Consider the following 26,736-nt stretch of genomic DNA (forward strand, 5'->3'; position numbering starts at 1 on the left):
CATTGGCAAAGAATGAAACTTTTTACTGTGCACGTGTCGAGCGCCTGTGGATTCGCCACATTGACAAAAAAGAAAGCTGCTTTGAAAGTGATTTCTGTGTGAGCTGCTAAGTGCTTTCTAGGACAAGTGACTTCACGGGTTAACAGCTTTTATTCTTTTGTAAATTCACAATTTCTATTGATTATAGCTATTAGTACACAGCTCAATGGAATACTTCATTATTAATTGTCAGTCACACTATCCATTTCCTGATATCACAGTTGTCCATATGAACACTGATCTGGGTAACTAAAACCGGCACTACTTACATGTCTCTCATCTCACACCACAAACGTCTCGCTCCCTCTTGTTTCACACAAACACAACTGGTGCAATCTATTGTCTCAGTCAATGCCTTTCAGGGTTTTAAGGAATAGTTCACCCAAAAATGAAAATTTGCTGAAAATGTAATCACCCTCAGGCCATCCAAGATGTCAGTTAGTTTCTTCGGAACAGATTTGGAGAAATGGAGCTCTACAGCCCTCGCTCACTAATGAAACAGCTGATAAAAAAACATCACAATAATCCACAAGCAATCCACATGACTCCAGTTCATCAGTAAATGCAAATTTGAAGTGGAAAGCTGCACGTTTGTAAGAAATATATCTATCATTAAGATGTTTTTACCTTTAAACGATCACTTCTGGCTAAAATGTGAGTCCTCTCTATCCATAATATTGCTTTCTCCAGTCTGAATCAAAAAAGAAATATGTACAGATCAAACACTGTTTACAAATGAAAACGGTTATGTCAGTAGATTTTGATGTTAGAGGACAACAGGGATAGACTTTTTCACTGGAGAAAGCGTTATTAGTTTCTTACAAACACGCAGCTTTACACTTCACTAGACGTTAATTGATGGACTGGAGTCGTGTGGATTATTGTGATGTTTTTATCAGATGTGTGGACTCTCATTCTGACGGCACCCATTCACTGCAGAGGATCCAGAAGGTACAGATAGTACGTTTTTGTACATTGCAGCTTATTAGTGAACGCTTTAAGACAGGCCTAATATGTAATTTCAAGATCAATATTTCATGTTTTTATATATTTATTTGACGAGTAGCTGTGTAAGCGGGATAATGTACAGTCAACCGTACCTTATGCAAAACAAAACTTTCTCTGACAAGGTTTATTTAGCAATAATGACTGGCTGACTGTACATTTTCTTCTAGTTCACATTTCATCCTTTCTCCTATCCAAATGTTGAAAATCTGCCTGTATGTATATGCATAGAATAATGAGAAAGATAACTGCTTAGGGCATGGTTATTGATTTTTTTTTCTCTCTCTCTCTTTCTATACTCGTTGACATATGTTGGCTTGCGGTCTGAAGACAGTCTCTGAGATGTCTGCAGCTGCTTTGAGCTTTGATACATAGCTAGATTGATGTGTGCTCGGGGTGGTGGGCACCTCCTGGAAAGACCAAGGTGACTCCTGCAGCTTCTGCAATAAAGGAGAGCAGGTTTTTAAAGTATACTCATATGTCCTTGTCTATACAATAATAACCATTTAAAGGGACTTTGATGTGTATTATTGCTGCACTTGGGTAAAACTTGCCATTACATGCCACTAAGTTAATTAAACCAAACATCAAATGGATACCTAACATGATACCTATGAACACAGAGATGCCCTGCTTATCCCGGCATTTGTTTCTGGCCCCAGCTGGTGCCGTTAGGTTTCAGTGAAGCATTACAGTATTAAAATGACTGCTTGCATCATTCAAAGCCAACTTATTTTTAATTGTTCAGTAATGTCTCTAAATGAGTGTGATTTCACTGACATTGACTGTAAACTGGTATGACACTTAAGTAGAAAAGGCTTTCTCTTTTGATAAAGGAGCAGATAAAGACAGAAGCCTACCTCTAAAAAAAAAGGACAGACTAACCACACATGTTGCCAAGCAACTAATTGAGAATGTGAGCAGAGGCACAGTGAAGTTTATGCTCCAACTTCTGATGAGGCAATTTTAGCATATGCAGGTCTGTAGATGATATGCTCGTTTTCCTGGTTAATAATGTATACAGCAATTGTGAGGCGACATTTTATATTAGGCTACCTTCAGTTTACCTTTCCTACTATTATAGTGCTGTACATTAATACACAATAAAATAGAAATGTCATGCAACTATATTTTTTACCTTTTTTTATTTATATTCATATGTCAAAATACATCATTTGGATTTTTAAGTTTTCTAGACTTAATGTTTCTAAATGTTCTGTTTAATATAAGCATGCACTGCTGCAGATTTAAATGCTCAAGCTCCCCAAATAAGAATGGATTTTTATTGGCTGTCAGTGTTTTTATCGTTCATCAGCTGCTAAGTATCCTATCTCTGAAAAGGCTGGATAGGTTTTAACTCATTATAACCAAGCGGATATACGATGTAAATAAAAGTTTCATTGTGAAGTTTAGTCACATAGTTTGATTGATTAGCATTTTTTTTGCACTCAATGAGTTTGCACTGAACAGAATGACAGCTTCAGTTATTATAAAGAAAGTGCTCTTCTCTCACTGTCTCATTTCATTCACAATTTGAGAAAGAAAAAGATTTTCTTGAGACTCTGTGACCTTTCCTAATATACTTCATACTTCAGTACAAAAAGTGACAAAAATAGATTTTTAATGTTATAAAAGAAAATCCATCTACTGGTTGTATTGGTAATTTTACGTCTTTATAATTTTAAAATAAAAGTGTTAGTTTTACATCCTGAAAATTTTAGCCTTTGAAGGGTTAACTAAAAAATGGGTTTTGGTCATCACATTGAAAATAGGATAATATTCAGTCTTTTGAGCTTAAAGTGTTGGGGGGAAAAATTTGGCTACTGGAACTTCCATGAAAAGTAGCTATAGTACTTTAAAGTGGTTTATTCCCATTTGCTGTGTAATGATCAAAGCTAGGCTGTATGTGATTTATCTTTGGACGCACCACACACACTTGTTGTCACGTTGAAGGAATTTGATGACGTCGTTGAAGTTCGCCATACCTTGGCTTTTGGGGAATAAACGTCACTGAACCAAGTCGCGTGGGGTGGACTTCAGCATTCTCATAGAATTAGAACGACTATTAAAACTTAATGGTTATTACCCTAATAATTATTGTCTTAGTGAGAACCTTTAGTTGGGCAATTACTGAATTCTGAATCTGAGTCACTTAATAGACCACAAGATAGGCATATTAGTTATTTGTTACTGGAAATAAAGCCGAAATTGGTATAGCCTTGTAAGTTACTGAATGGTTGTGCACATAACAATGTGGAACGAAAGATACACATTATGTGTTTTGCTGTAATCGCTGGTGGTTTAAAAAAAATGAATGAATGATGTTACCACCTTTTTGTTTCATAACTTAGTTATGACCTTAGTTATGAATTAAATCGCAATTCTTAATTCCAAAAATATTTTCTTCTAAATTGCTAAAATAATCTTTAATTGTATTTTTTTAGGAAACAGAATCGTTCGATGCTTTACGATTTCTATCCCTATAGTGAGCAACATCGAATGGACATTTTGATTATGTTTAATCTTTATTGACATTGTACAGATATAAAGGTCGTGATTTTATCTCTTTAAGTTACTCTTGGTAACTTGATATATTTTAGTTCGGGTAAGTTACTCTTGGTAACTTGATATATTTTAGTTCGGGTAATGAATGAGTAACCCCGCACAGAAATGCTGTAATGATGTAATATCCGCTGAGTGTCTCCACACATCTCTCAAACTTTTCTGCGCCCGGAGCGACGATGACAGCGCACGCACTTTCAGCGGCTCTATCTAGGGTCTCCGATCCCAAGATACTGACAAGAAGCTCGATCTGAAACATCGAAGAGTGAAGCAAGTTGGAAGAGAGACGTAGGAGGGAGACTGGAGGCAGAATGCGGGCGCTGTTCGTGGTGCTGAAACCGCTGTGTTTTCTCGCTCTGCTCGGCTACTGCCCTTCCGCGGTGAGTGCTGCGCACCTACCTGACTTCCTGACACAAACTTGACATGTCTGAGTCATAGGAACGGGATATCTGCAAAGTGATAAACGAAAGCAATGTGTTTAGTGAGCTCTACTTATGCGATAATATCCTTTTAATGGAAACTCAGAGAGAGAGAGAAAAGACATGCAATAAAACCTAAGCTGGGTTAAAATCCTGATAGATTTGGGATACTTTAAAAATGTGATTCAGAAGCGGAAAAGTCATTTTCTATAACTTCCTCTATGATTGCAGTACAAATGGTCACAAATAATATTTTTAGACCTTTTTATTATAGCGAATGTGCTATTGTACATTACATTCTTAATGTCTATTGTGCATTATTTCTGCTGTTGTAAACATCCGCCTGTATTGATAATTGGCTTTGAATGGGTTTATTTCACATTTTATATAAAGTGTCTAGTGTTTTGTTAAATGCTACATATATTTGCATTAAAATATAAAGCATGTGATACAGTGTGTTGTGTACATGTTCATGTACATGTTGTGTTGAAATTATCATGAGATTTGCATTTTCTCCACACTGTTTCATTTCTCCAATCTATTACAACTATAATACTAGAATATATTATGGTTTACACTGTAAAACCAATTAAGATGGATGTTTACTACAGTAGGAGTAACTTATAATTACATGCAGTAGTACTTTATGTACACAAAATAGACATTGCAATACATTTTAACTCAATTTTTACCTAATTTAAAGTATTGTTATACTAATATAGTATTAATGTATTTTATTAAATTGAGAGTTCATTAGTAATCTACAGTATATGGCAGTGATAAAATGTTTAAATTAGCAAATGTTTTTTCTTCCTCAGTGTTCAGAGTCTATTCTCAGCACTACTATTAATCTGTACACAATCCCTAATGGGTCTATTTTAGCACTGGGTCAAGATCAGATCTGCATCGTTGAGGCACGGCCAATTATTTGTCATGTGACACCCAAATTACTGCATGAATTTCAAGCAATTTGTGACCGGAAATAAAAGAAATCCGTAGTATCAGTGAAAGTGTCATGAGGATCTCTCATCCAGTCTTAATAAACCCAGCTGCAGGTCTTATTTGAGGAGCAGAATCCCTCTGCTCATATTTCATAATGGCAGTAAACTAGCAGGAAGTACCCATCCAACTTGGATATGTTACAATTTGCTGAAATTGCAGTTAGTTGTTAGTTGCAGCAGCATCAGGAAGTGTGCCAGAGTATGTAAAGAACTCTCTTTTTCAGCTCGCCTGTAAAAGGCTAGTCCCCAGAGCCGGCCTTTCAGAGCCCGCTGCGAGAGTGGAAAAAATGAATGTGGGTGTTTACAAAGCGCCTCTATTGTTGCAGACAATCTAGGGAAATTTTGGGGGATGAATGCAGAGAGAGGCTTTATCATGAAGGTGCTGCGACGGGGTGCTATTTGTCGTCAAATCATGCTATTTATGGCCTGCCATGTTTTAGTGGCGTGTGCTTGAATTGCTTTCAGAATTCTGATCAATCAGTGTGAATTGAAATGAATATTCAGTGGAATACACAGTAACTGCATGATATTTCTCCTGTGATTTTATTATATGATTTCAAATGAAGCCATATAGAGTCTTATAGAGTCATAGACAAAGAATTAAAGGAATAGTTCACCCAAAAATGAAAGTTTGCTGAAAATGTACTCACCCTCAGGTCATCTCAAGATGTAGATGAGTTTGTTCCTTTATCAGAACAGATTTGGAGAAATTTAGCATTGCATCACTTGCTCACCAATGGATCCTCTGCAGTGAATGGGTGCCGTCAGAATCAGAGTTCAAACAGCTGATAAAAACATCACATCACTCACTGGATTCCAGTCCAGCAATTAATGTGTGAAGCGAAAAGCTGCATCCATTATCCATTGTTAAGGTGTTTTTTTACTTAATCCATAATAATATTTCCTCCAGTGAAAAAGTTCATCTTCTGTTGTACACGCAAATCAAAATTCACCAACATGTTTGTTTTATTACTGTTTGGGCTGTTTATGTTTGCAAACTGTGCTTGTTCTATGTATATTTCTCTCCTGATTCAGCTGAGATGACTTTTTCTCTGGAGAAATCAATATCATGCATTTAACCAGAAGCAGCAGTTTGAAGTTAAAAATGTCTTATTTTTGATTTGTGTCTTACAAACACACAGCTTCTCAGTTAACATGACTTTAATTGATGGACTCAAGTCTTGTGGATTATTGTGATGTTTTCATCAGCTGTTTGAACTCTGATTCTGACGGCACCCATTCACTACAGAGGATCCTTTGGTGAACAAGTGATGCAAGGCTAAATTTCTCCAAATCTTTTCTGATGAATGGATGGCCTGATTTACTCACTGTACATTTTCAGCAAAATTTTGGGGTTAACTATTTCTTTAAAATAATTTTACCCGGATAGCTGGACATAATAAATGAGAGCCATGCTTGTGGAATCAAAGACATTTGAGGCAGGCTATTAATTTGAACAAAAACATAGACTCCCCAGATTTACACACAAAACAAATGATATGCATATTTACTCAATCATCTCTCCATATAACAAATGTAATAAGTTAGAAACTGAAAAAGCATAATAAAATGAATAATGTGCCATGCAAGTTTATTGTAGTTCTCACTAAATATCCACATTTCAGTATCGCTCTGCTGCTTAAAGCATGCTTGAGGCATGAAAATCAGATTATGTCGCATTATATGTCATTAAAATTCATTGCATTAAGAATGTCATTTAGAATTTTAAATTGTAAACAAAAGACACCAAGATATGCCATGCATGCCTGTGTGTATTTGTGTACAGACCATCAGACCAAAGGAAGGCTGGCAGGTGTACAGTTCAGCGCAGGATGCCGACGGCCGCTGCATCTGTACGGTGGTGGCACCAGAACAGAACTTGTGCTCCAGAGACGCAAAGACCAGACAGCTCCGCCAGCTACTGGAGAAGGTGTGTGTGCACATAATGTGTGTCTGAGAACTCTAAAGTCGCTTTATATTGAGATCTGGTTTAGATAACAAAAGCTCTCATTTTAGCAATTTGAAAGCATTATGCTCGACTGCGCGCCATTGTCATCTATTAAGAATGCCACGGGCTTCTCTGCAGATGATTGTGGAGGAGCATAAAGATGACGGTAATGCAAAAAGGCCTGAAGGGTGTTTTAGACCCCCTCTTGTTTCTACTTCCTACGCTTTTCTTCTCTGTTACTGTAAAAATTCTGCAATAGTTATCGGCCCATTTGTGTCTTTCTTTGTTTGGTGGATGCTAGTGAAGGAAGTAATAGGGTTAACCGATTCATAGTCTCATTTTTGTCCTGTTTTAAATGTGTCAGCTGTGGTATGTCTCTAAGATCTTTCCGTTTTTGCTTGGGTTGCGTTGAGTGGAATTATGGAAATGCAGAAATCCTTGGAGACATGGTGTCAGGGCTGATTTACTCCAGTTGAAAATATCATTTAAATCTATCGCATCTTCCTTTTTGCAGTTCAAAGTATGATTAATGGATCCTAACTTCATTTCGGCCCATCTTCCTCTCTTAAGATTCAGAACATGTCGCAATCAATCGAAGTGCTGAACCTGAGGACCCAGAGGGACTTCCAGTATGTCATGAAAATGGAGAGCCAGATGAAAGGACTCCGATCAAAGTTCAGACAAATCGAGTCGAACCGAAGAACAGTGGATGCTAGTGAAGGAAGTAATAGGTTTAACCGATTCATAGTCTCATTTTTGTCCTGTTTTAAATGTGTCAGCTGTGGTATGTCTCTAAGATCTTTCCGTCTTTGCTTGGGTTGCGTTGAGTGGAATTATGGAAATGCAGAAATCCTTGGAGACATGGTGTCAGGGCTGATTTACTCCAGTTGAAAATATCATTTAAATCTATCGCATCTTCCTTTTTGCAGTTCAAAGTATGATTAATGGATCCTAACTTCATTTCGGCCCATCTTCCTCTCTTAAGATTCAGAACATGTCGCAATCAATCGAAGTGCTGAACCTGAGGACCCAGAGGGACTTCCAGTATGTCATGAAAATGGAGAGCCAGATGAAAGGACTCCGATCAAAGTTCAGACAAATCGAGTCGAACCGAAGAACATTATTGACTAAAAACTTTCAGGTGGGCTACCATTAAAGTCATGCCTCAGAGAAAATCAATGCTCCTTTCTCATACGAACAGAACGGTTTGAAAGAGCCACATTCTTGCCATTACTCTCCAAGAAAGAAGAATCAAATCCCACTTAAAAGCTTCTCGTCTTTATCCTTCACAAACGTTTGAAAAGGCCACACGCAGTTCAGCATTGCTGGAAATCCTGTAAACCTCTAAAGGTCATGTTTTATTTCCAACCCGAAATATCATTTTGGTCTAACATGTCATTGTTCAGAGAGTTTTGCTGTTAACCGGAAAAGCTGTGCCATGCTCTTGCATCTGCTTCTGTTAATGTAAGCAAATCTCCCCTCATGCGATTTTTATTTAACCCTCTACCGCACGCATTATGCTAGACCTATAGAAAAAAATATTTGAATCTTTTTCTTTTCTAAGAATGGCTTAACTTGAAGTGCTGTAAAAAAAATGCGGAAAAAAATATATTTTTAAGGTACTTTATGATATGTTGCCATACGGCAACAGCATACAATAGTGGATCTATCTTAGAATAAGTGTAAGCTTACTTATAATTAATATTTTTCCTCAGAAATGTTGTTTGTGTTGATTCAATTGGTGCTATTATAAGCTTTAACACAGTACTTACTTATAATTGACACCTTATACATACTTTCCAAGAACTTGTGCTTTTATTTATTCTATTCTTTTTTTGCTGAACAATGATTTATATTTGTTTTAATTTCATTACATTTTTCAAGAATATTATTTAAACTGCAAATGTATACAGTTAAAACAAATATAATACTGTATATCATGTATCATAAAACATTGACATAAAACCAAAAACATTGCAGTTCATGAAAATTCAGCATTATGCAATCTCTTGAGAGGAAGACTATGGACATCACCCATAAACTATTGTAATAATGTCATTCCACTATTGCACAGTGTTGCCACTTGGCAACACATACATTTGAATGATTTACCAAAAACGAATTTTATAAAAACTTTTTTGAGAGGTGAATATGTCATCATAACATCATAACAGTGATGTTTTAGATTTTTTTGTGGAAGTGACACGGACTGGTCCTTGTTTGTTACTGACGTTTTAGTTTGCTTTCAGCAACTACCGACAAGAGACAGCAGTCTGTCAGAAATCTCGCCACAGAAAAAAACTGCATGTCATGTGACTTAATCAAAGCACATCATTGGCTAAACTAAGGTCTTCTCTTTCCAACAAAAAAAACGAGAATGTTCTCTTAAAGAGACAGTGGCAAGGAAATGAACACAAAGAGTATGTTGCCATATGGCTACACCATGCGGTAGAGGGTTAAATGTCTGTCTGGTTTTGCAGGAGCTGAAGGGGAAGATGAACGAACTGCAGCCGCTGATTCCAGTGCTGGAGCAGTACAAGACTGACGCCACACTCATTTCCCAGTTCAAGGAGGAGATCAGGAACCTGTCTCTGGTGCTGACTGCTATCCAGGAGGAGATAGGAGCGTATGATTATGAGGAGCTCCAGCAAAGGGTCCTCGGCTTAGAGGGAAGACTGAGGAACTGTATGAACAAACTCAGTGAGTTGAACTCAACATGACTTTCATGGTATTTTCTTGTGTGATATGTTATGTGTTCCTTTAAAGTTCAAGATGTGTTGGCATGCTTATATAATAGCTGACATTACTTGTCATTCTTCATTGTGTCAGCCTGTGGTAAGTTGATGAAAATCACGGGGCCCATCACTGTAAAGACATCAGGAACGAGGTTTGGAGCTTGGATGACAGACCCTCAGGCTTCACCTAAGAACAACAAGGTAATAATCTATGACTATGCCACAGTGTTTGCCCACTTTTCAGCAGCATTTCTTCCAGGAACTAGTTTTTCCATTATTTTTATCCATAAAAAAACTTAAATAAAGAGTTGTCAAAGACATGAACAAAACCAACCAGTTCTGAGATCAATCACAACTTATAAACTTTGATTTGAAGCAAAAACAAAAATCACATAGAAAAAGAGACAAAGATATGACTGTAATTTAATATTAAAATAAATAAAAATGTAATACATAAAATAAAATGTTATATAAATTATTTAATATTAATTATATTTTTTATATTAATTAATAAAACTAAAATTTAATATAAATAATTTTATCTTTTTTTTTGTTAAAAAAATTATTATTTTATTTGATATTGAATTGATATTGATAAAAACTTGAAGTTGTTACCCAAATTGTAATTAATGGTGTTCTTTTGAACTGTCTAATCATCAGATAATTCTAAATAAAAACTGTATCATGGTTTCCACAAAAAAAAAAAAAAAAAATTAAGCAGCACAACTGTTTTCAGCATTGTTAATAAAAATGAGCATCAAATCAGCATATTAGAATGATTTCTAAAAGATCATATCACGTTGAGGACTGGAGTAATGGATGCAGAAAATTCAGCTTTGTCACTGAATAAATCACATTTTAAAATGTATTAAAATAGTTGTACTATGTTAATATAAGTTTTACTGTATAAATGTATATAATTTCTCACTTCGATATGATGGTTTGTGCACTCCATGCAGCTGTTAAACACATTTTTTTACATTTTAAGTTTGATTTTCATGTCACACTGACTTCTGCTGAAGAATAACTCATGGGGAGGTGTCTTAAAGGGTTCATCTATAAAAATCCATTTCTGTATGGAGTTTAACTTCCTATGTTGAATGATGCATACAAATACAAGTTTCAAATGTTATTTGTCACATTTGTAATGTTCTAATGCAGGTCTGGTACATGGACAGCTATACAAACAACAAGATTGTCCGTGAGTACAAATCAGTAAGTGACTTTGTGTCTGGGGTCGAGTCAAGAACCTACAACCTTCCGTTCCACTGGGCGGGAACTAATCACATGGTCTACAATGGCTCCCTGTACTACAACAAATACCAGAGCAACATCATTGTCAGATACAGCTTTGAAAGTGGCCGGGTTATGACCCAACGAGCACTTGAGTCCGCCGGCTTCCACAACGTCTACCCGTACACCTGGGGCGGATTCTCCGACATTGACCTGATGGCCGATGAACTCGGTTTATGGGCCATCTATGCCACCAATCAGAATGCAGGGAATATAGTGATCAGCCAGCTGGATCCTCAGACCATCCAGGTGCTAAACTCTTGGAACACAGAATACTCCAAACGAAACGCAGGTGAGTCCTTCATGATCTGCGGCACGCTGTACATCACCAACTCGCACCTGACCGGTGCTAAGGTATACTACTCTTATTCCACCAAAACCTCTACCTATGAGTACATGGACATCCCCATCCATAACCAATACTTTCACATGTCCATGCTGGATTACAACGCCAGGGATCGTGCACTCTACGGCTGGAACAATGGCCACCAGGTACTGTTCAACGTCACGCTGTTCCACATTATTCAAACTGACGACGAATCCTGAGGTGAGAGGAAAACTTTGATTCTGCAGTTACACTGATCTGTAATCGCCGTAGTATTGCTGTGAAATAATGGCTTTTATATATTTCAATCAAAAGATGAGTGACTCTGGAGATGTCAGTCAACATTACACTCCTCCATTTGTAAAACAATCATGATTAAACTCAAACTCGGCCTCAGATAAGGATATTCATGGACTTTTAAAGCTCTGTTTAAATGTTGTTTGTGCAACTTCCAGTGCGTAGCAGTGGTGTTCAGCTATAATACTCGATTCTGCAAAGAATGTAACAAACACTTTCAACTAGAACCTTAGAAACATTCAATAAAAATCCTTATTATGGACATTACATACTGAGCTATCAAATTGTTTCTTAGTTTTAGCTTGTCGATTGTTTAGAAGAGTAAGAACATATTTTTCAGCTCTTTTTATGACTTGCATTTAAAGGAATTGTTCACCCAAAAATAAACATTGGTCATTATTTACTCATCTTTGTATTGTTCCAAAACTTTATGGCTTTCTTTTTTCTGTGGAACACCAAAAAAGATATTTCTGTCATGACAACTCTCGGAGGGATTGGCATGGTAATGTATATGACAATGTTAATGTGTTTGGTCTTGGCGGAATAGATCTGCTACTCTGCGGCTGCTGCTGCTGCGGCAGAGCAAGTACCGAGACTTGCTACTGCCAATACATCCACAACATGCTGCTGTGAGCATGTAATAGGAACAATATCTACACAATGGAAATCAATGGGCTCCGATATTGTTTGGTTCCCAGTTTTTTTTTAAATATCTTTTTTCATGCTCCCCAGAGGGAAGAAAAACATGCAGATTTGGAACAAAATGAGGGTGAGTAAATATTCACAGAATCCTCATTTTTGGGTAAACTGGCCCTTTAAAGTTGTCAAATCAAACAATTATTTCACATTGTACAGTGTAATTACAATTAAAAAATGTTACTTTAAGTGTTCATGGTTTGACGTTGTTTCTGTGTACTTCAAATATACATACAGCCTGAGAAAATAATTAATTTTAGTATTTCAACTTTCCCACAGCAGTCAAATCTGTGGTGTTTTTTGTCAGAAATGCTATTCAATAATGTTACTGATATACCTCATATTTCCAGATGTATACAACAAAGGCTTTGTTCATGCTTTCTTTTTTCTGCCCAAGGAAATTTGTGGATGAGAGAACTTCTACAATTTCAGAGGGCTTTGTGATTTTGCTTTTGATGTTCATGAAAAATTATCTGAGTTCTCATCAACACCAAAGAGTTTGTTCTTTATTTAGTGACAATGATCAGGCAAAAGAAAAAAAAACTTATCTTCTGTTTATTACTCATTCAGAATTCCTCTCCCTGATAAAAGACAGTGATAAAGATTCAGAATATGCAGACAATGACACAGAACAGCTAATTATGCTGTTATTTTCCCAAAACATGTGATTCAACCAGTTCTTTGCCAGAGGATGCTCTATCAATATTCATAAATAGGCCTACCTAAAACAAAGTCATCCATTTCCCCTTAAAGGAACATTTGCACATCTTGTTTCACTTCTCATCTGCTAATGCAGAAACAAGTGACAGCGCTAGTCTGACAAACACAATTTCACTTCAGTCAACACATCTCTGCAGGCCCCTGATTCACAGGAATATTATTCAGTAGAGTGAGAATAAGTAAGTTTATGTAAGGGATAATGTACAGTCAGCCGGGCATTATCGCAAAATAAACCCTGACAGGAGGATCTCAGGATCAGGTCTTGTATCCTTCAAGATCCTGTCTGAGTTTCATTTGCTATAATAACCAACTGACTATATTGTGTATTTCCCTGCTTATTAATATAACAAATGAACAAACAACTGAGTGCTTAGATTGACCAGTCAGAATCAAGTATTTTGGAAAGCTGTGTAATAATTAGGGGGAAATTATGTGATAAAGTAACATAAATGAATAAGTAAAGTTCTGTGCAGAAATATTATCTTCTTCTCTTTTAGTTTTCCTAAGTTCATGATCAGTCAAAAAGCTTTTAGTTCCTGAGAGGAGTCCAGATGTGCTGACACTAAAATATTCAGCAGCTTTCAGCCAAATTAAAAATTACTCAATTACCACTGCAGTTATGTATATTAGAAATAATTTCCTTCCTAGTGCCATATGTAATAAAATATAAAGTTTTAATACCCTCTGAATCACCTGAAAAAAAATATCAAACTTAAATTATACAAAAATATATTTATTATTTACTCTACCTGTGTGTAGCTCTCAGGAAATCAATGACGTCCTCCATTTATCAATAAACACACTGTAACCCTGATTCAGTCTGCTTTTTTTAGTTTACCAAGGGATAAAAAAATAATATCAGATAAAACAATAAGTAGCATTCATTTGTAAGGGAAATCATAGCTTTATCGTCTTTTTACCAGTGAAATTTGGCTCGGTTCACCACTTGCCCATTCAGTTCTATTCACACATCACGTCTCTATGACAGACAATATAATCACTAACTTATTATGAGAAAAATGAATGAGGGTCTCCTCATAATTTGTCATGTGTGACCTGGCTCCGGTTAGCCTGGTGCTCTGGGGTGTCTGTGTTGACTACAATGCCCATTACTGGCCGTTTGACTGACAGCTCCTGGGCAGATGAATCAGGCAGACTGTCACCCCGTATCAAAGATGGGGCAGGTGCTGACTGAGACAGGCCAAGCATAGCATATAAGGCCAACACTAAAATTAACTTTCTCAACACCCCTCCCAGCAGGCAGCCAGAGATGCGGACTTTGAAGAAGAAAATGAAGGGGGAAAGAGAGAGCCAAAAAAAAAAAAAAGATGGACGAGAAGAATAGAGGAGGCACAGTGAGAAAAACTGAGTAAATGGACTTAAGTTCCTGTGTGCGAGCAGCAGGCCTGTGGGTGTTGCAGGCGTATGAGGTTGAGTCAGCTCTCAGGTGGACTGTCAGAGTGATTGGGTCTGAATACATTAGACATGGTGAAATGAGAAAGCTACCATGTCACATTGCTCAGAATGTGCATTTATTAGCTTTCAGCTGCATATAAACTGTGATAAACTGTGTCAATAACTGTGCACAGTCATTTGTTATGCTATCCTTTGGTTCAGTACACACACGCGTGTATGTATATATTATATATTTATTGCTGTTAGCTAGATATAGAGATTTACACTACCATTCACACATAATGATTTTTTTCTTTCTTTCTTTTTTTACTTACTATTCATCAAAGAATCCTGGAACATTATCATGGTTCCATAAAAATATTAAGCAGCACAGGTGTTTATTATTATTATTTTTTTACATTGATGATAATAAGAAATATTTCTTGAGCGGCAAAACAGCACATTAGAATGATTTTTGAAATATCATCTGACACTGAAGACTGAAGCTTTGCAATCACAGGGATAAATTACATTTTAAAACATATTAAAATAGAAAATAGTCATTTTCAAATTATAATAGTATTTCCCTATATTATTTTAAATAAATGCTTACTTGGTCCTAGTTTTGACTGGTAGTGTATATACCAATTTTGACTGTACTACATTTTCATTAGCACTTTGAATGTATTGCAATATAGCCTAGTTTTCCTGTATACATGGCTGTCTATCTTCTTCAATTCTGTTTTAAAAAACAAGATATAGTGTGATTTATAGGTGTCATATAGGGTGAATTTAGGTAAATTGGGACATATTTGTCCCAGTCATCTCAATGGCAAAACGTCTTCCAGTTTACCTGAATTCACCTACAGTATGTCAAGAACAATGTTCAGTATGATGGTAGTCTGTGTGTGTTATGACCAAAATAAAATGAAGATCATAAAACGAAACATTTAATGGCTAAAAATAGTGCAAGTGAGCCTTTGCTGTCTTATATAAACTCTTTCAAGATTCAGGATTCCCAGTAGCTAGTTGTCTCAAGTGAGTGTGTCCCTTCCAGCTAAACCAGCCTAGAGCTGCCCTTAATCATCAGCATATCTCAATGTTCTCTTCCCCTTTGGTCATGGAAATGAAGGTCAATAGAAAGAATCGCTGATTTATCTCATGTATCAAGGTTTCACAAGCATCTGCATTTTATCTCTAAATGCAAATAGCTGGACAAAGACCTCCATTTGGGGAAAATACTATCAAAAATCAACTCTGGCCCTCGGGCTCCAATTTCCTGCAAAGTTTAGCTCCAACCTTGATCAAACTCGCCTGTTAGTAACTTTCTAGTAATACTGAAGAAATTGATTAGCTTGTTCAGAAGGGTTTGATTAGGGTTGGAGTTAAACTCTGCAGGAAAGTGGACCCCAAGGGCCAGAGTTGAGAACGTTGAGAAAACTTTCCAGGCTAACCAACAGGGAACATTCTTGGGTACGTTCTGGGAACCAAAAACTAACTATAGTTCTTAACTCTGACCCTCGGGCTCCAATTTCCTGCAAAGTTTAGCTCCAACCTTGATCAAACTCGCCTGTTAGTAACTTTCTAGTAATACCAAAGAAATTGATTAGCTTGTTCAGAAGGGTTTGATTAGGGTTGGAGTTAAACTCTGCCGGGAAGTGGACCTTGAGTTGAGAACCTATGATAAAAACTAACAAATTGCTGCTAAAGGACTACAACTAGGCCTACCACAAATATGCTCGACGAATCCGACTACCTGCGTCCTTATACAGCAGCTTGTTAACTGTTTCTCACAGCGAATTCAAAATTTAAAAATAAATAAACTTTTACATATGTATGACTGCAGTCTCAAGTAACGTTAACCATAAAAGGAAAACCGCCATTCTAGAAACCCATTAGAAGTTTCCAAAGGAATTGATGGCTCAAAAATGCTAATTATTTTCAGGGTTTTAGGACTGAACAGCATTATTCTGCTATCAGAGCAAACATAACAGCGTCAAGAAACACGAGCTCTTGTGTAGTGTTAAGAGAGAGCGAGTGCTACCTCCTAGTGGCTAAAAACGGAATAAAATTATGAGCCAAAAATAAGTCTCCCTGAACAACCCTTACGAAAAAGAAGTTTATTCAAGTGTGCTATTAGTATACTTCTTTTAAACTAAAAATAGGAAAGTATACTTTTAGTCTACTTTTTATGTACTTCTCCGAAATATACTTAAAATGACATTTAAGTATACTTGACTTATACTTAGAAAAAGTCTAAATATATTTCAGCTATAATTGTGCTCCTAGAATCCATGTATACTTAAAGTATGATGTAAAGTTCACTTAAAGAAAACATACGATTATACTTGCAGTATAGAACGAGTATAATATAAACTAGTATTATATAAACTAGTAGTTTACTGAGATTATACTTCAAAGTGTACTAAAAATGCTACTACAAGTATTTAATTAGTAAACTATCAGTATACCTATAAGTTCACTTTTAGTATAGTTGCAGTACAAGCTAAAAATGTTGATGTAAACTAGTTGTGTACTCAAAGTTTACTACTGTTATACTTAAAGTATACTTAAAAGTATACTTTTATATACTAGAAAGTGGGCCAATTTAGTCCCAAGGAGTATTGAAATAGTACACTTACAAGTATACTACTAGTACACTGATATTTGTATACTTACTACATAAAGTATACTTACAAATATACTTGAACTTTACTTAAGTATACTTACTAAAATAAACTTAAAGTATACTACTTTTTGGTAAGGGAAGGGCCATCATCAGACTTATCTTTTCTTCTTTTTTTTGAAAGATAGAAAAATGGTGTAACAAAAACACTATGTTGTCTGTAAACTGAACTCATTGTTCATTATGAAAGAATCTTCTCCTAATTGAATCTAATCCAATTACAACAGTATTTACTCTCTGCTTCACTGTTCATTCAGTCAGTTTAATTAGCGCAGTTGTCTCCTCCTCAGCACCTCTTGATGTATGCCTGATTCTATGGCTAATTATCTACTGTATTGATCACTGGAGACAACTGTCGATTTATTTTACAGCAGTGGAGAGCAGTTACTCTCCATTTGACATTCTCATTATGATTCAGCAGGAGATATTTAGTGGGCTGATAACATCTCATTCAACAAAGGCAAGACAGGGTTACATATGAGGAATTATGGCCTCTTCTGCTCATTGTCACGGTGCGTGCGGGGAGATGAAGTGAGGACTCAATTGCAAGAGAAATGGTTATTTATTTTAATAATAAAAATGAAACAAAAACAAACTCAAACCACCCCGAAGGGGAAAAACAGACAGGCAGGCCTAAAGCTGCACACATGCAGACACGAAACACACACAATGAGAAATGACGGATCAGCACAGGATGACAGACACCAGGAGAATAAATAGGAACCAAACGAGGAGACTAACGAGGGAGACACAGGTGGAGCAACTAAAACAATAACGAGGTAACAAGATGGGAGGGGCAAGACAATAGACAGGAGAGAGCACATGGCAACAGACAACACAACACAAGCCATGTGCTCACAGAACACAGTCATCTGGTGGCCCTCCTGGGCACACCCGCTGAAGACTGTGACACTCATATGGACATGCTGAAAACATCGATTCTTTAAGAGGCTGGGAGACGATTGTGTGGAATGGATTTCATCTGGAGGACTGGAGGAGACATGGAGTCATTAATAGAGTCGCCTATTTCGAGGTAATTACTTGAATTACATTTTAGCTTTATTTTTTTGTTTTAAATAGAAGAGCTAAAATATCAGAGTGTGATGGATAGGTTATATTGCTGCAGTTAATGAACTGTTTTTGTGCCATTTGTGTCACTGGGATACAATTAACAGAATACTTAGTTCATTATTTAATAACTTTAAGTAAAGATAAATTAGTAGGCCTAGCTTTACTGAAATTGATCATTTTTTTTGGTTATGCTATATACAATTATGGTTATTGGTTCTAACCATAACCCTATTAGGTACTACTAATTCATGACTAAAGAATAGCACTAGATAATACCATTAAATAAGGTGTTAAATTAAATAATATTTAAATAAATTTAACAATGGAGATGTGTACAAAAGAAGTAACTTTAAAAAAAAGTTCTCTTAAAAAACAAAATCTAATAAAAATAATTTTACCAAAATATGAATTTTACTAGCCTTGCCAAATTTGCAAAGTTTGGTTCCTGAACTTCCTGTACTAAAAACTATTAATTAATAATAATAATAATTTATATATATATATATATATATATTTACACACACACACACACACACACACACATTCAATAGAAATACATCATTTTGATATTTAAAAATATATTTTAAATATTTTAGAAAACATTTTAATGTGTTGTTTACATAAATTATTTGGCTTTTAACAGCCATTCATGCTGAAGTGAGATGTTCAAGAAATTCTTGAAATGTTGAAATGTAAGCCAAATTATTATTATTATTATTATTATTATTATTATTATTATTATTATTATTATTATTATTATTATTATTATTATTATTATTATTATTATTATCATTAGATGTTGTGTTGTAGATTATTTAGTTATTGTGGCAGAAATTATTAGTGCATTAGTCAATTTTCAGACAAAATTATACAAAACAAAAATAATCCATATTGGCATTGGTTGTAAACATGTTAGGTGATGTTAGGTGATACATTTACAGTAACTGTTAATAAATAAATAAATATTTTTTTTTTAAATGCAATTTATTATTATTATTATTATTATTATTATTATTCAAAAACAACATTTTTGTTTGATAAGAATAAGAGGTTTTGTGAGAATGCTTGTTTCCGTGATCTCTGTGCGTGGTCACATCTACTCTTTCACAGTAGAGCTGATATCTCAGTGCACTGCTCTACTTTTCTTCATACTTTAAGCTGGTAATCAAGGCTAGAATATCAATAAAAGGCTGGATACGGTTAAAGCAGGATGGGGGGGGCGTCTCCCCTTACCAGAAGGATTAAACTCAAAGCACTTGATGAAATTATAGTTGACAGTGTTATTGGGGTTCAGAGGTCTGTGAGGCAGGGTGCAGCAGGGCTGATAAATTGCCCCACACCATCAGAGACAAATATAGACCAGCCTGCAGCTCCAAATTCACATGCCCCTCACGTCTCTTCACGGGTGTGCATCTGTGTGCATGTGCATGACAAACAAATTTCTGCAGACACAGATCACAAATGCTCCAAATAAAGTACAACAGGCCCTGTTTTCTGAAAATGAAAAGTCATGCAAGCTTGACAGTGTTTGAAATCTCAAATTGTGGTAACCTGAGCAAAATTATGTAACTGCGTCAACAAGATACTTTGGCTGCAATACTCAACTCGATATGCCTGTGAGGTCATCATAAGCATTCCATCTCTTAGCATGTGCCTCTAAGGGTCTGATGATCGCATCTGTACTCCAACCACCAAAACCAGGGCTCACCTACAGCCCTCAGTGGGCATCATGGAATGTGTGGATTTAAGGAGCCTCTTCACTGTAGCCCAGTTCATAAAGGCCAGATGTGACCACGGCCTGAAAGCTGGTGCCAGCAAGAATAAGAATTATGTATTTTTTGAGGTGAAGATCCTGGACTCCAAGAGCAAGACACAACTCTGCTACCTGGATAAGGTGCATTTTGCAGTGTTATTTTAGTATTGTTAACATACTATTATGGTATTTAATCATATTTTTTTATTTATTATTATCTTATATTATCTTATATCTTATTATTATCTTATTACCTTACAATTTATTATATATTTTTTTATTTTGTATTTAGTGATTTTGTTGTTTTGTCATTTTTAATAGTGTTTGTTTTTAAAATATATTTCTATTTACCGGTAGTTTTTATTGATTTTGATATCAGTTTGTCATTTTAGTACTTTAAATGAAAATTTTAAATGTTGCTTTGAGAACTAACTGATATAAAATAATTTTTTTCATATTTATATGTTTACATTTATATACATTTTCATTATTTCATTTTATTTCAGTCTTATTTAAATTAGCAAAAAGTTTTTAATAGTTTTAGTTTTTGTTAATGATCACAACACTGGCATTGGGTCAGAAATCATATGTGACCCTGGACCACAAACATATTTATACATCATCTGAAAGCTGAATAAATAAGCTTTCCGTTGATGTATGGTTTGTTAGGATAGGACAATATTTGACTGAGAATCTGAGGGTGCAAAAAAATTAAAATATTGAGAAAATCGCCTTTGAAGCTATCCAAATGAAGATCTTAGCAATGCATATTAATAATCAAAAATGAGGTTTTGATATATTTACGGTAGGAAATTTACAAAATATCTTCATGGAACATGATCTTTACTTAATATCCTAATGATTTTTGGCATAAAAGTAAAATCTATAATTTTGGCCCATACAATGTATTTTTGGCTATTGCTACAAATATACCCCAGCGACTTAAGACTGGTTTTGTGGTCCATATGAGTAAACAAAGGCCTCTTTTCTTCTGGGAGTTACAGCTGAGAAAAATTCTTAAACTTTCTCAGGTGGAGCCCAACGCCACCATCGCAGAGATCAAGACATTGTTGCACAAAATGCGTAAGTGTTTTTGTTTTTGCACAATCAAAGACTAAATTATATGCTTATTCAAGCTGTGAAGCTTACATATGTAAGATAATATGAACAAGCTTTTGTAAAGATTATTATTTTATTTTATTTTATTCTATTTTTACATTGTTTTATTTAATTATTTTGGGCATCCTGTGTATTTGCTTTGCAAGTTCTAAAATGTTTGTTCAAAAATGTCCACCAAACCTTCAAAGTAGATGGTAAAATAAATAAAAAATCTAGAAGAATTAAAGCCTAGTACAGTAGCCAGATGATTTTGCAATCTTAGATCTGCAACAGCTGTGGTGCATATGTGCGCGTCTGTACATCTCCTGACAGAATGTCAGGCATAATTTCACACTGGAGAAGGCATAAGTGAGAAAACTTCAGTTAGTTAACAATAACAACAAGAAAATTAGTTTATATCAGATTATTTATAAAGAATATTATTTTAGAATATTTTACCTGAGGTGCATTTATTTTGATATGTCTTGATATTATGACTGAGCTGAATGATTCTTAGAGGGAAAGGCCCTCAGTGATGATGATGTGCTGGAGGATCTACCGGTTGGACCTCGGCCCACAGTTAGGCTGGACTATGGTAAAGAAAGCATCTGATACACACTCATTTAGATAGCAGCTCATATAGTGTGTATGACAGTAATGGTGTTTCTATTGGGGGCTGATTGCAGGTGTTTCTGGCAGAGTGTCTCGGGCCGCTTTTAATTTACCTGCTGTTCTACTATCGGCTTCCATACATCTACGGGCACGAGTATGACTTCACCCGAAGTCCATTTAAAGTTGTCAAGTGAGTTCAGTGTGAAAAAACGTATTCATATGATTAATGGACAGAATATTTAACACACTAATACAAATCATTTCTATTTCTTAAATACCTGCACTGTAAAAAATGACTGTGAATTTAACGGTAAAAGACTGTAAAAATACTACAGTAAAAACCTGTTAAATGGTTAACGGTAAATTCCCCTACTATATAAGGTGAAAAACTGTATTGGACATTACATGTAATTTTACGGTAGTATACCATTTTTGGAAGTGAAAAAGACAGTATAATTTACAGTGAATAACCGTAAATTGACATCCCCAGAATTCCCTGCATTACATTTCAAATTTGAGTTTTTTTTTGTTGAAATAACTATGTTTCTTCTTAGTTTTTTTCTTATCAGTTTTGTATATTAGGGTTGTATGTTACACCTAATGTCGTTAAATGAATGTTTATTGCATTATTTCAGTTTCACGTGTGTTACCATGATGGTGTTTGGTGTTTGTGTGAATGACACTGTGCACCTTCTATACATGTTATTATTTAAAAGCTGCTTGTGATGGGCTTTGGCTCATCATGTGACTTTCTCATCACCACCTGCATTTGGTGGTTATCAGTGTATTACAAAGGTACAAAACAGATTTCAGTACTTCAATAAGGTTGGTATATTAACAATATATCAGTTAATGAAATTACGGTATTTAACTGAAAATTTAAGTTAAAACCGTAAAACCTAAAAAGTTGCTACCGTATTTTTTACGGTAAAATTCCGGCAACCACAGCTGCCGGTTTTTTACCGTACATTTTACAGAATTTTTTTTACAGTGTGATCTAATTATTGCATTCAGTTTTGTTGGCGTAACCTAATGTATTTTGATTGGTTCAGTGGTGTTAAATAGTATTTTTGACTTTAGATGTTACTGCATGAATCATATTTTTAAGTTTAAAAAAATGCAGCTCATGTGAAATTAATATTGAATAATGTACCAAAGGTGTGGCAAACCGTTTGTGGTTTATATTTGACCCTGCTGATACAAGCTGGCTAGCTGTTGCCACTCTCTTCATTACATTAAGAGGCTTGTGGAAACTATTTTATCCATCGCTTTTCTGACAGAACGTTACCTCTACGCACCATCATGCTGGTAATGTTATGTCTGTATTTTGTCATACGAAAATGTCACAGTATTTCCTGTTTTGGCACATTAGCTAATGTGTCTGAAGTGCTTATGACATTGGCATTAGTTCAGTGGTGTCAGTGAAGCATTGAGGAGCTTTGGGGGGAATATTTGGCTGCTTTCCATTAAGCATCCTCTTGCTGGTTTAAATTATGCCCCTACAGTATCTTTCAACACACTCAGAATACATATGCTTTGACCATATGGAAGAGTCGTTCAAAATATTGCCTGCACATGTGAATTCTAATCATGCAAATGAGCTAGCTTAAATAGAGTTAAACTAAAGTATTCAATTGAAGTTTGGGTTCAATATTGAGCAGTGACTGTGTTATATTAGACACAATCCTTACATGAATGAAAACTGTGATTCTGTAGCTCTGTCTGTATTGCTGGGGATTTGCAGCATGGCAGGCGTATTATATCATCCATCCGCTCTTCACCCCACCAAGTAAGTGCTCATTAAGTCACACATTACATTAGTCTGTGAGCCTCATAATAACATCTGATTTTAACTTCTGTTTCTCTAGCCTATGGGAGACTTCAAATCTACTCTGCACTGGCAATGTTTTTGGTATGTATGTCAAAATCTGTAATATTAATTATTTAGTATTATATTAAATATTATTAAATATTTAAAGCTTCATTAAGTAGGCCTAGGCTACTGTAACATCTTTGATTAAAAAAAGGTCCATCTTCCAAACCATACCTTTACCCAAATTGGATTAACTTGTAATGATAATTCATATTTTAATGATGTTGAGACGGATTTGCAAAAAACTGCTTACATACATACATTTGCCCATGTGTGTTATGTCATATCGGTACAGTGAGAAATTAACGGTGGATCTGAAATTGTATACTGTCTGAATAGATACTACATTTAAATTTGAACTTACTTCACCACCATTAAAAAAGTATGTTCCTTGTAGTATGAATACAGGTATGAATAAAATTTGGATGTAGGCTACTACATCCGCAATGTTGATATGATCATGTGACCTACAGTGTTGCATCGCTTAACTGGCTTACGCTGGTAACTCATCCCAGTCATCAGTGGAATTTCCTCCTCAATATAGGCTATATTTTTTCACACTTTTCTCATTCTCACTAATTCAAGTTTTTACATGAATGAATCTCTGAAGGGAACAGACAATATATAGTGATATTCTCAACGTTACTCAGAAGACAGGATACAGGTTTAACTCATTTGAAATACTAATGCTTAATGTTACACTGTCAGATATGCAAAAGAAATCTATCGTATCTCTTGCTCTGGCTGCTGTGTATAGACCACCAGGGCCATATACAAGATTTCCTAAAAGAATTTGCAGATTTCCTCTCAGACCTAACTGCTTTGTTTACAGTCATTGCCGGGGAAACCACTATATATTTCTGATGTTCCAAAAGCGCTTCCTACTGGCAGAGAATCAATGTACATTTTCAATAATCCCGTCTGTAGTTTTTGTTCAGACCAAGGCGAAAATCCACCATCTTAACCCTGTTTTAAATGAATATCATAATTTATACTTCCGACTCTCTTTTCTTAAAAAATGGTTTAAAGGCTCAATTGTGAGGTTTATTATTTTATAATTTATTTAGTTTTTGTGAAAACTGTAAATCAATTGCTATTTCGTGGTCTACAACATGAAAGAAAGCCATTATAACATGTACATGAAAAATGTAGAAACATTGGACACAACTGTGGGGCACCATCACAACAAAAAAGGAACCTCAAGGCTAAATTTGTAAATGTGTGCACATACATAGGGCCCCATTCATATACTGTATTTTGCCTGGGGCCCCCAAATCACTAAATCTGCCCCTGACCAATCATTTAATACCCTTGGACAGTCAGGCCAATAAGAAACTTTTAATGCTTCATTTTTATTATACAAATGTGTCATGACAAATGTCTACACATTTATAAAACTGATCTAAGATCAGGTAAAGGTTCATGGGTTCACAATGGTGAATCACTGAAATTTCACAGCATTTCTAAACAATGATTTAACTAAGACAAAATCTCGTGGCTTTGGAAGTTTATATATGAACTTTGAATCAGAGGTTTGCGGGGACAAAAATGGTTTGCAAAAGTTTTGACGCACACGGGGTGTTTCGAAAGTGCCCATCAGTAGCAGAAAGTTTATTGTGACAACAAACAAGAAAAAAACTTATTTGTGTGATCATCCACTCTGATAAGATGTCAATAATCCATGTTCACAGTGGTTCAATGAACAGTAATATTGTTATTCCGCATTATTTTATTTTTTAACCGATAGAGGACCAGATGTTACATAGTGTAGCTTTCATTTTACATAGCTGTTTTTCTTCATCATCTCTTTGTTCATTTTATTCAGGTCTGTGAATTTGGAAATTTCTCAGTTCATCTGATTTTGAATCGAATCAGCTGTAATGGTGAGTCCTAATAAAGATTCATCTCTGTAGTTGTGTGGGCGTAAACATGACCGATCAAGACAGACAATGAAACCTAGTGATGGTGATTAATTACCATTTCTTTGTTCCTTACATAAAGGACTGTGTGGGAGTCCTTTAAAATTATCGAAGTAAAATTATCTGTCACATTAATACCTTCTTCAGAGACTATGCATTCTCCTGACAGAATCCTTAGCTCTTAGCTATATTAGATATTTTTATTACCACATAACCGTATGCTCTTCTCAACACATCGACAGGGTCCAGGCCTACAGAGATTCCTTATCCCACAAATAATCCATTCACGTGGCTTTTTTCTTCGTGTCCTGCCCAAACTACACATATGAGGTTTGTGAAGTTTACAAAATAACCTTGTTTCATGTCAAAAAAAGCAGTAAATGAGACATTTGGAATGTCTGAGGTTGTGTCCACACCTGTGGAGAGCACATGTATCTCAGCATGTGAAACGTTTCTGGATGAAGTATCCCTGCGATTTGTGTTTTGTGTAGTGATGTCAAATTGGAAATCTGTGTTTGTTTCCAGGTGGGATCATGGATCAGCTTCACAGTCATGACACAGTGTGTTCCAGGTAGACAGTATTCCATCACACACCGTCCTCAGCACACTACAGTAAAGTGTCCAAGGCTGCATCTGAAATCACATACTTTCCTAGGGCCTACTGTATAGTAAGCGAAAAACAGCAGCACTTGTTTTGTTTGTTTTACAGAGATCTTGCCTTAACAGGCCAATAAGAGAGTAACTATTCTTCCTTTTAACCCTTGTGCGTCAATTAAAAAAAGTTACACATAGGTCCATAGTGGACAAAAATGTCCATGTCAAAAAACTGTCATAAAAATTTGAAGCTTGGGAGCACAGACTAAGGTTTGGTCTCATTTTAAAGAAGACCCATGGCAGATTATTGTTGAAGTAAAAAAAAGTTTAAAAAGTGATACCAAAAAAAAGTTATAGAGGTTTAAGTCTATGAAAATGAGTTATGAACAATATTTTATATAAAATATATATATTTTATGAAACATGTTGAACTCTAAACCTGCTAGAAATTCAAAGCCATAAATCTAAACAAGTTGTGTTCCAAATTTGAGGTTGATATCTCAAAAAATGAGCTTTCAGTAAGATTTTGTTTGGGCGCAGTACCAAATTATCCCCATTAGATGCCAGCAAAATTCCGCAGGTGCACACAGTGGTTGGATTTGTGATTTGCAGTACAGTAGAGTTTTTCTCTCTCAAATATTACAAGCACACACACACACATTTTTTTTATGACACACATACAAACCACACTCTGA

The 26,736-nt window shown here is 35.6% G+C and overlaps 1 protein-coding gene and 1 pseudogene across 1 annotated transcript; both read left to right on the forward strand.

Annotated features, from left to right (window-relative positions):
* The first annotated feature begins 3,761 nt into the window (after positions 1-3,761).
* LOC107710604 (noelin-3-like) lies at positions 3,762-11,714 on the forward strand. The gene is made up of 6 exons (XM_016515416.1): positions 3,762-3,986; positions 6,813-6,956; positions 7,960-8,115; positions 9,455-9,674; positions 9,804-9,910; positions 10,871-11,714. Exons 1-6 carry the CDS (start codon positions 3,918-3,920, stop codon positions 11,546-11,548), a joined length of 1,374 nt encoding a protein of 457 aa, XP_016370902.1. The 5' UTR covers positions 3,762-3,917; the 3' UTR covers positions 11,549-11,714.
* An 8,207-nt stretch (positions 11,715-19,921) lies between these two features.
* On the forward strand, positions 19,922-26,181 carry LOC107710594 (very-long-chain enoyl-CoA reductase-like; annotated as a pseudogene).
* Positions 26,182-26,736: the final 555 nt, after the last annotated feature.

The sequence above is a fragment of the Sinocyclocheilus rhinocerous genome, unplaced genomic scaffold, assembly GCF_001515625.1.
Source record: "Sinocyclocheilus rhinocerous isolate Xijiao unplaced genomic scaffold, SAMN03320098_v1.1 scaffold507, whole genome shotgun sequence".
NCBI classification, from domain to species: Eukaryota; Metazoa; Chordata; class Actinopteri; order Cypriniformes; family Cyprinidae; genus Sinocyclocheilus; species Sinocyclocheilus rhinocerous.

Bases quoted from the DNA above. Each gene is read 5' to 3' on its own strand.
- LOC107710604 (XM_016515416.1), top strand. From the start codon at position 3,918: ATGCGGGCGCTGTTCGTGGTGCTGAAACCGCTGTGTTTTCTCGCTCTG. The intron at 8,116-9,454 runs GTGGGCTACCAT...CTGGTTTTGCAG, and splicing joins TATTGACTAAAAACTTTCAG to GAGCTGAAGGGGAAGATGAA. The intron at 9,911-10,870 runs GTAATAATCTAT...GTTCTAATGCAG, and splicing joins CTTCACCTAAGAACAACAAG to GTCTGGTACATGGACAGCTA.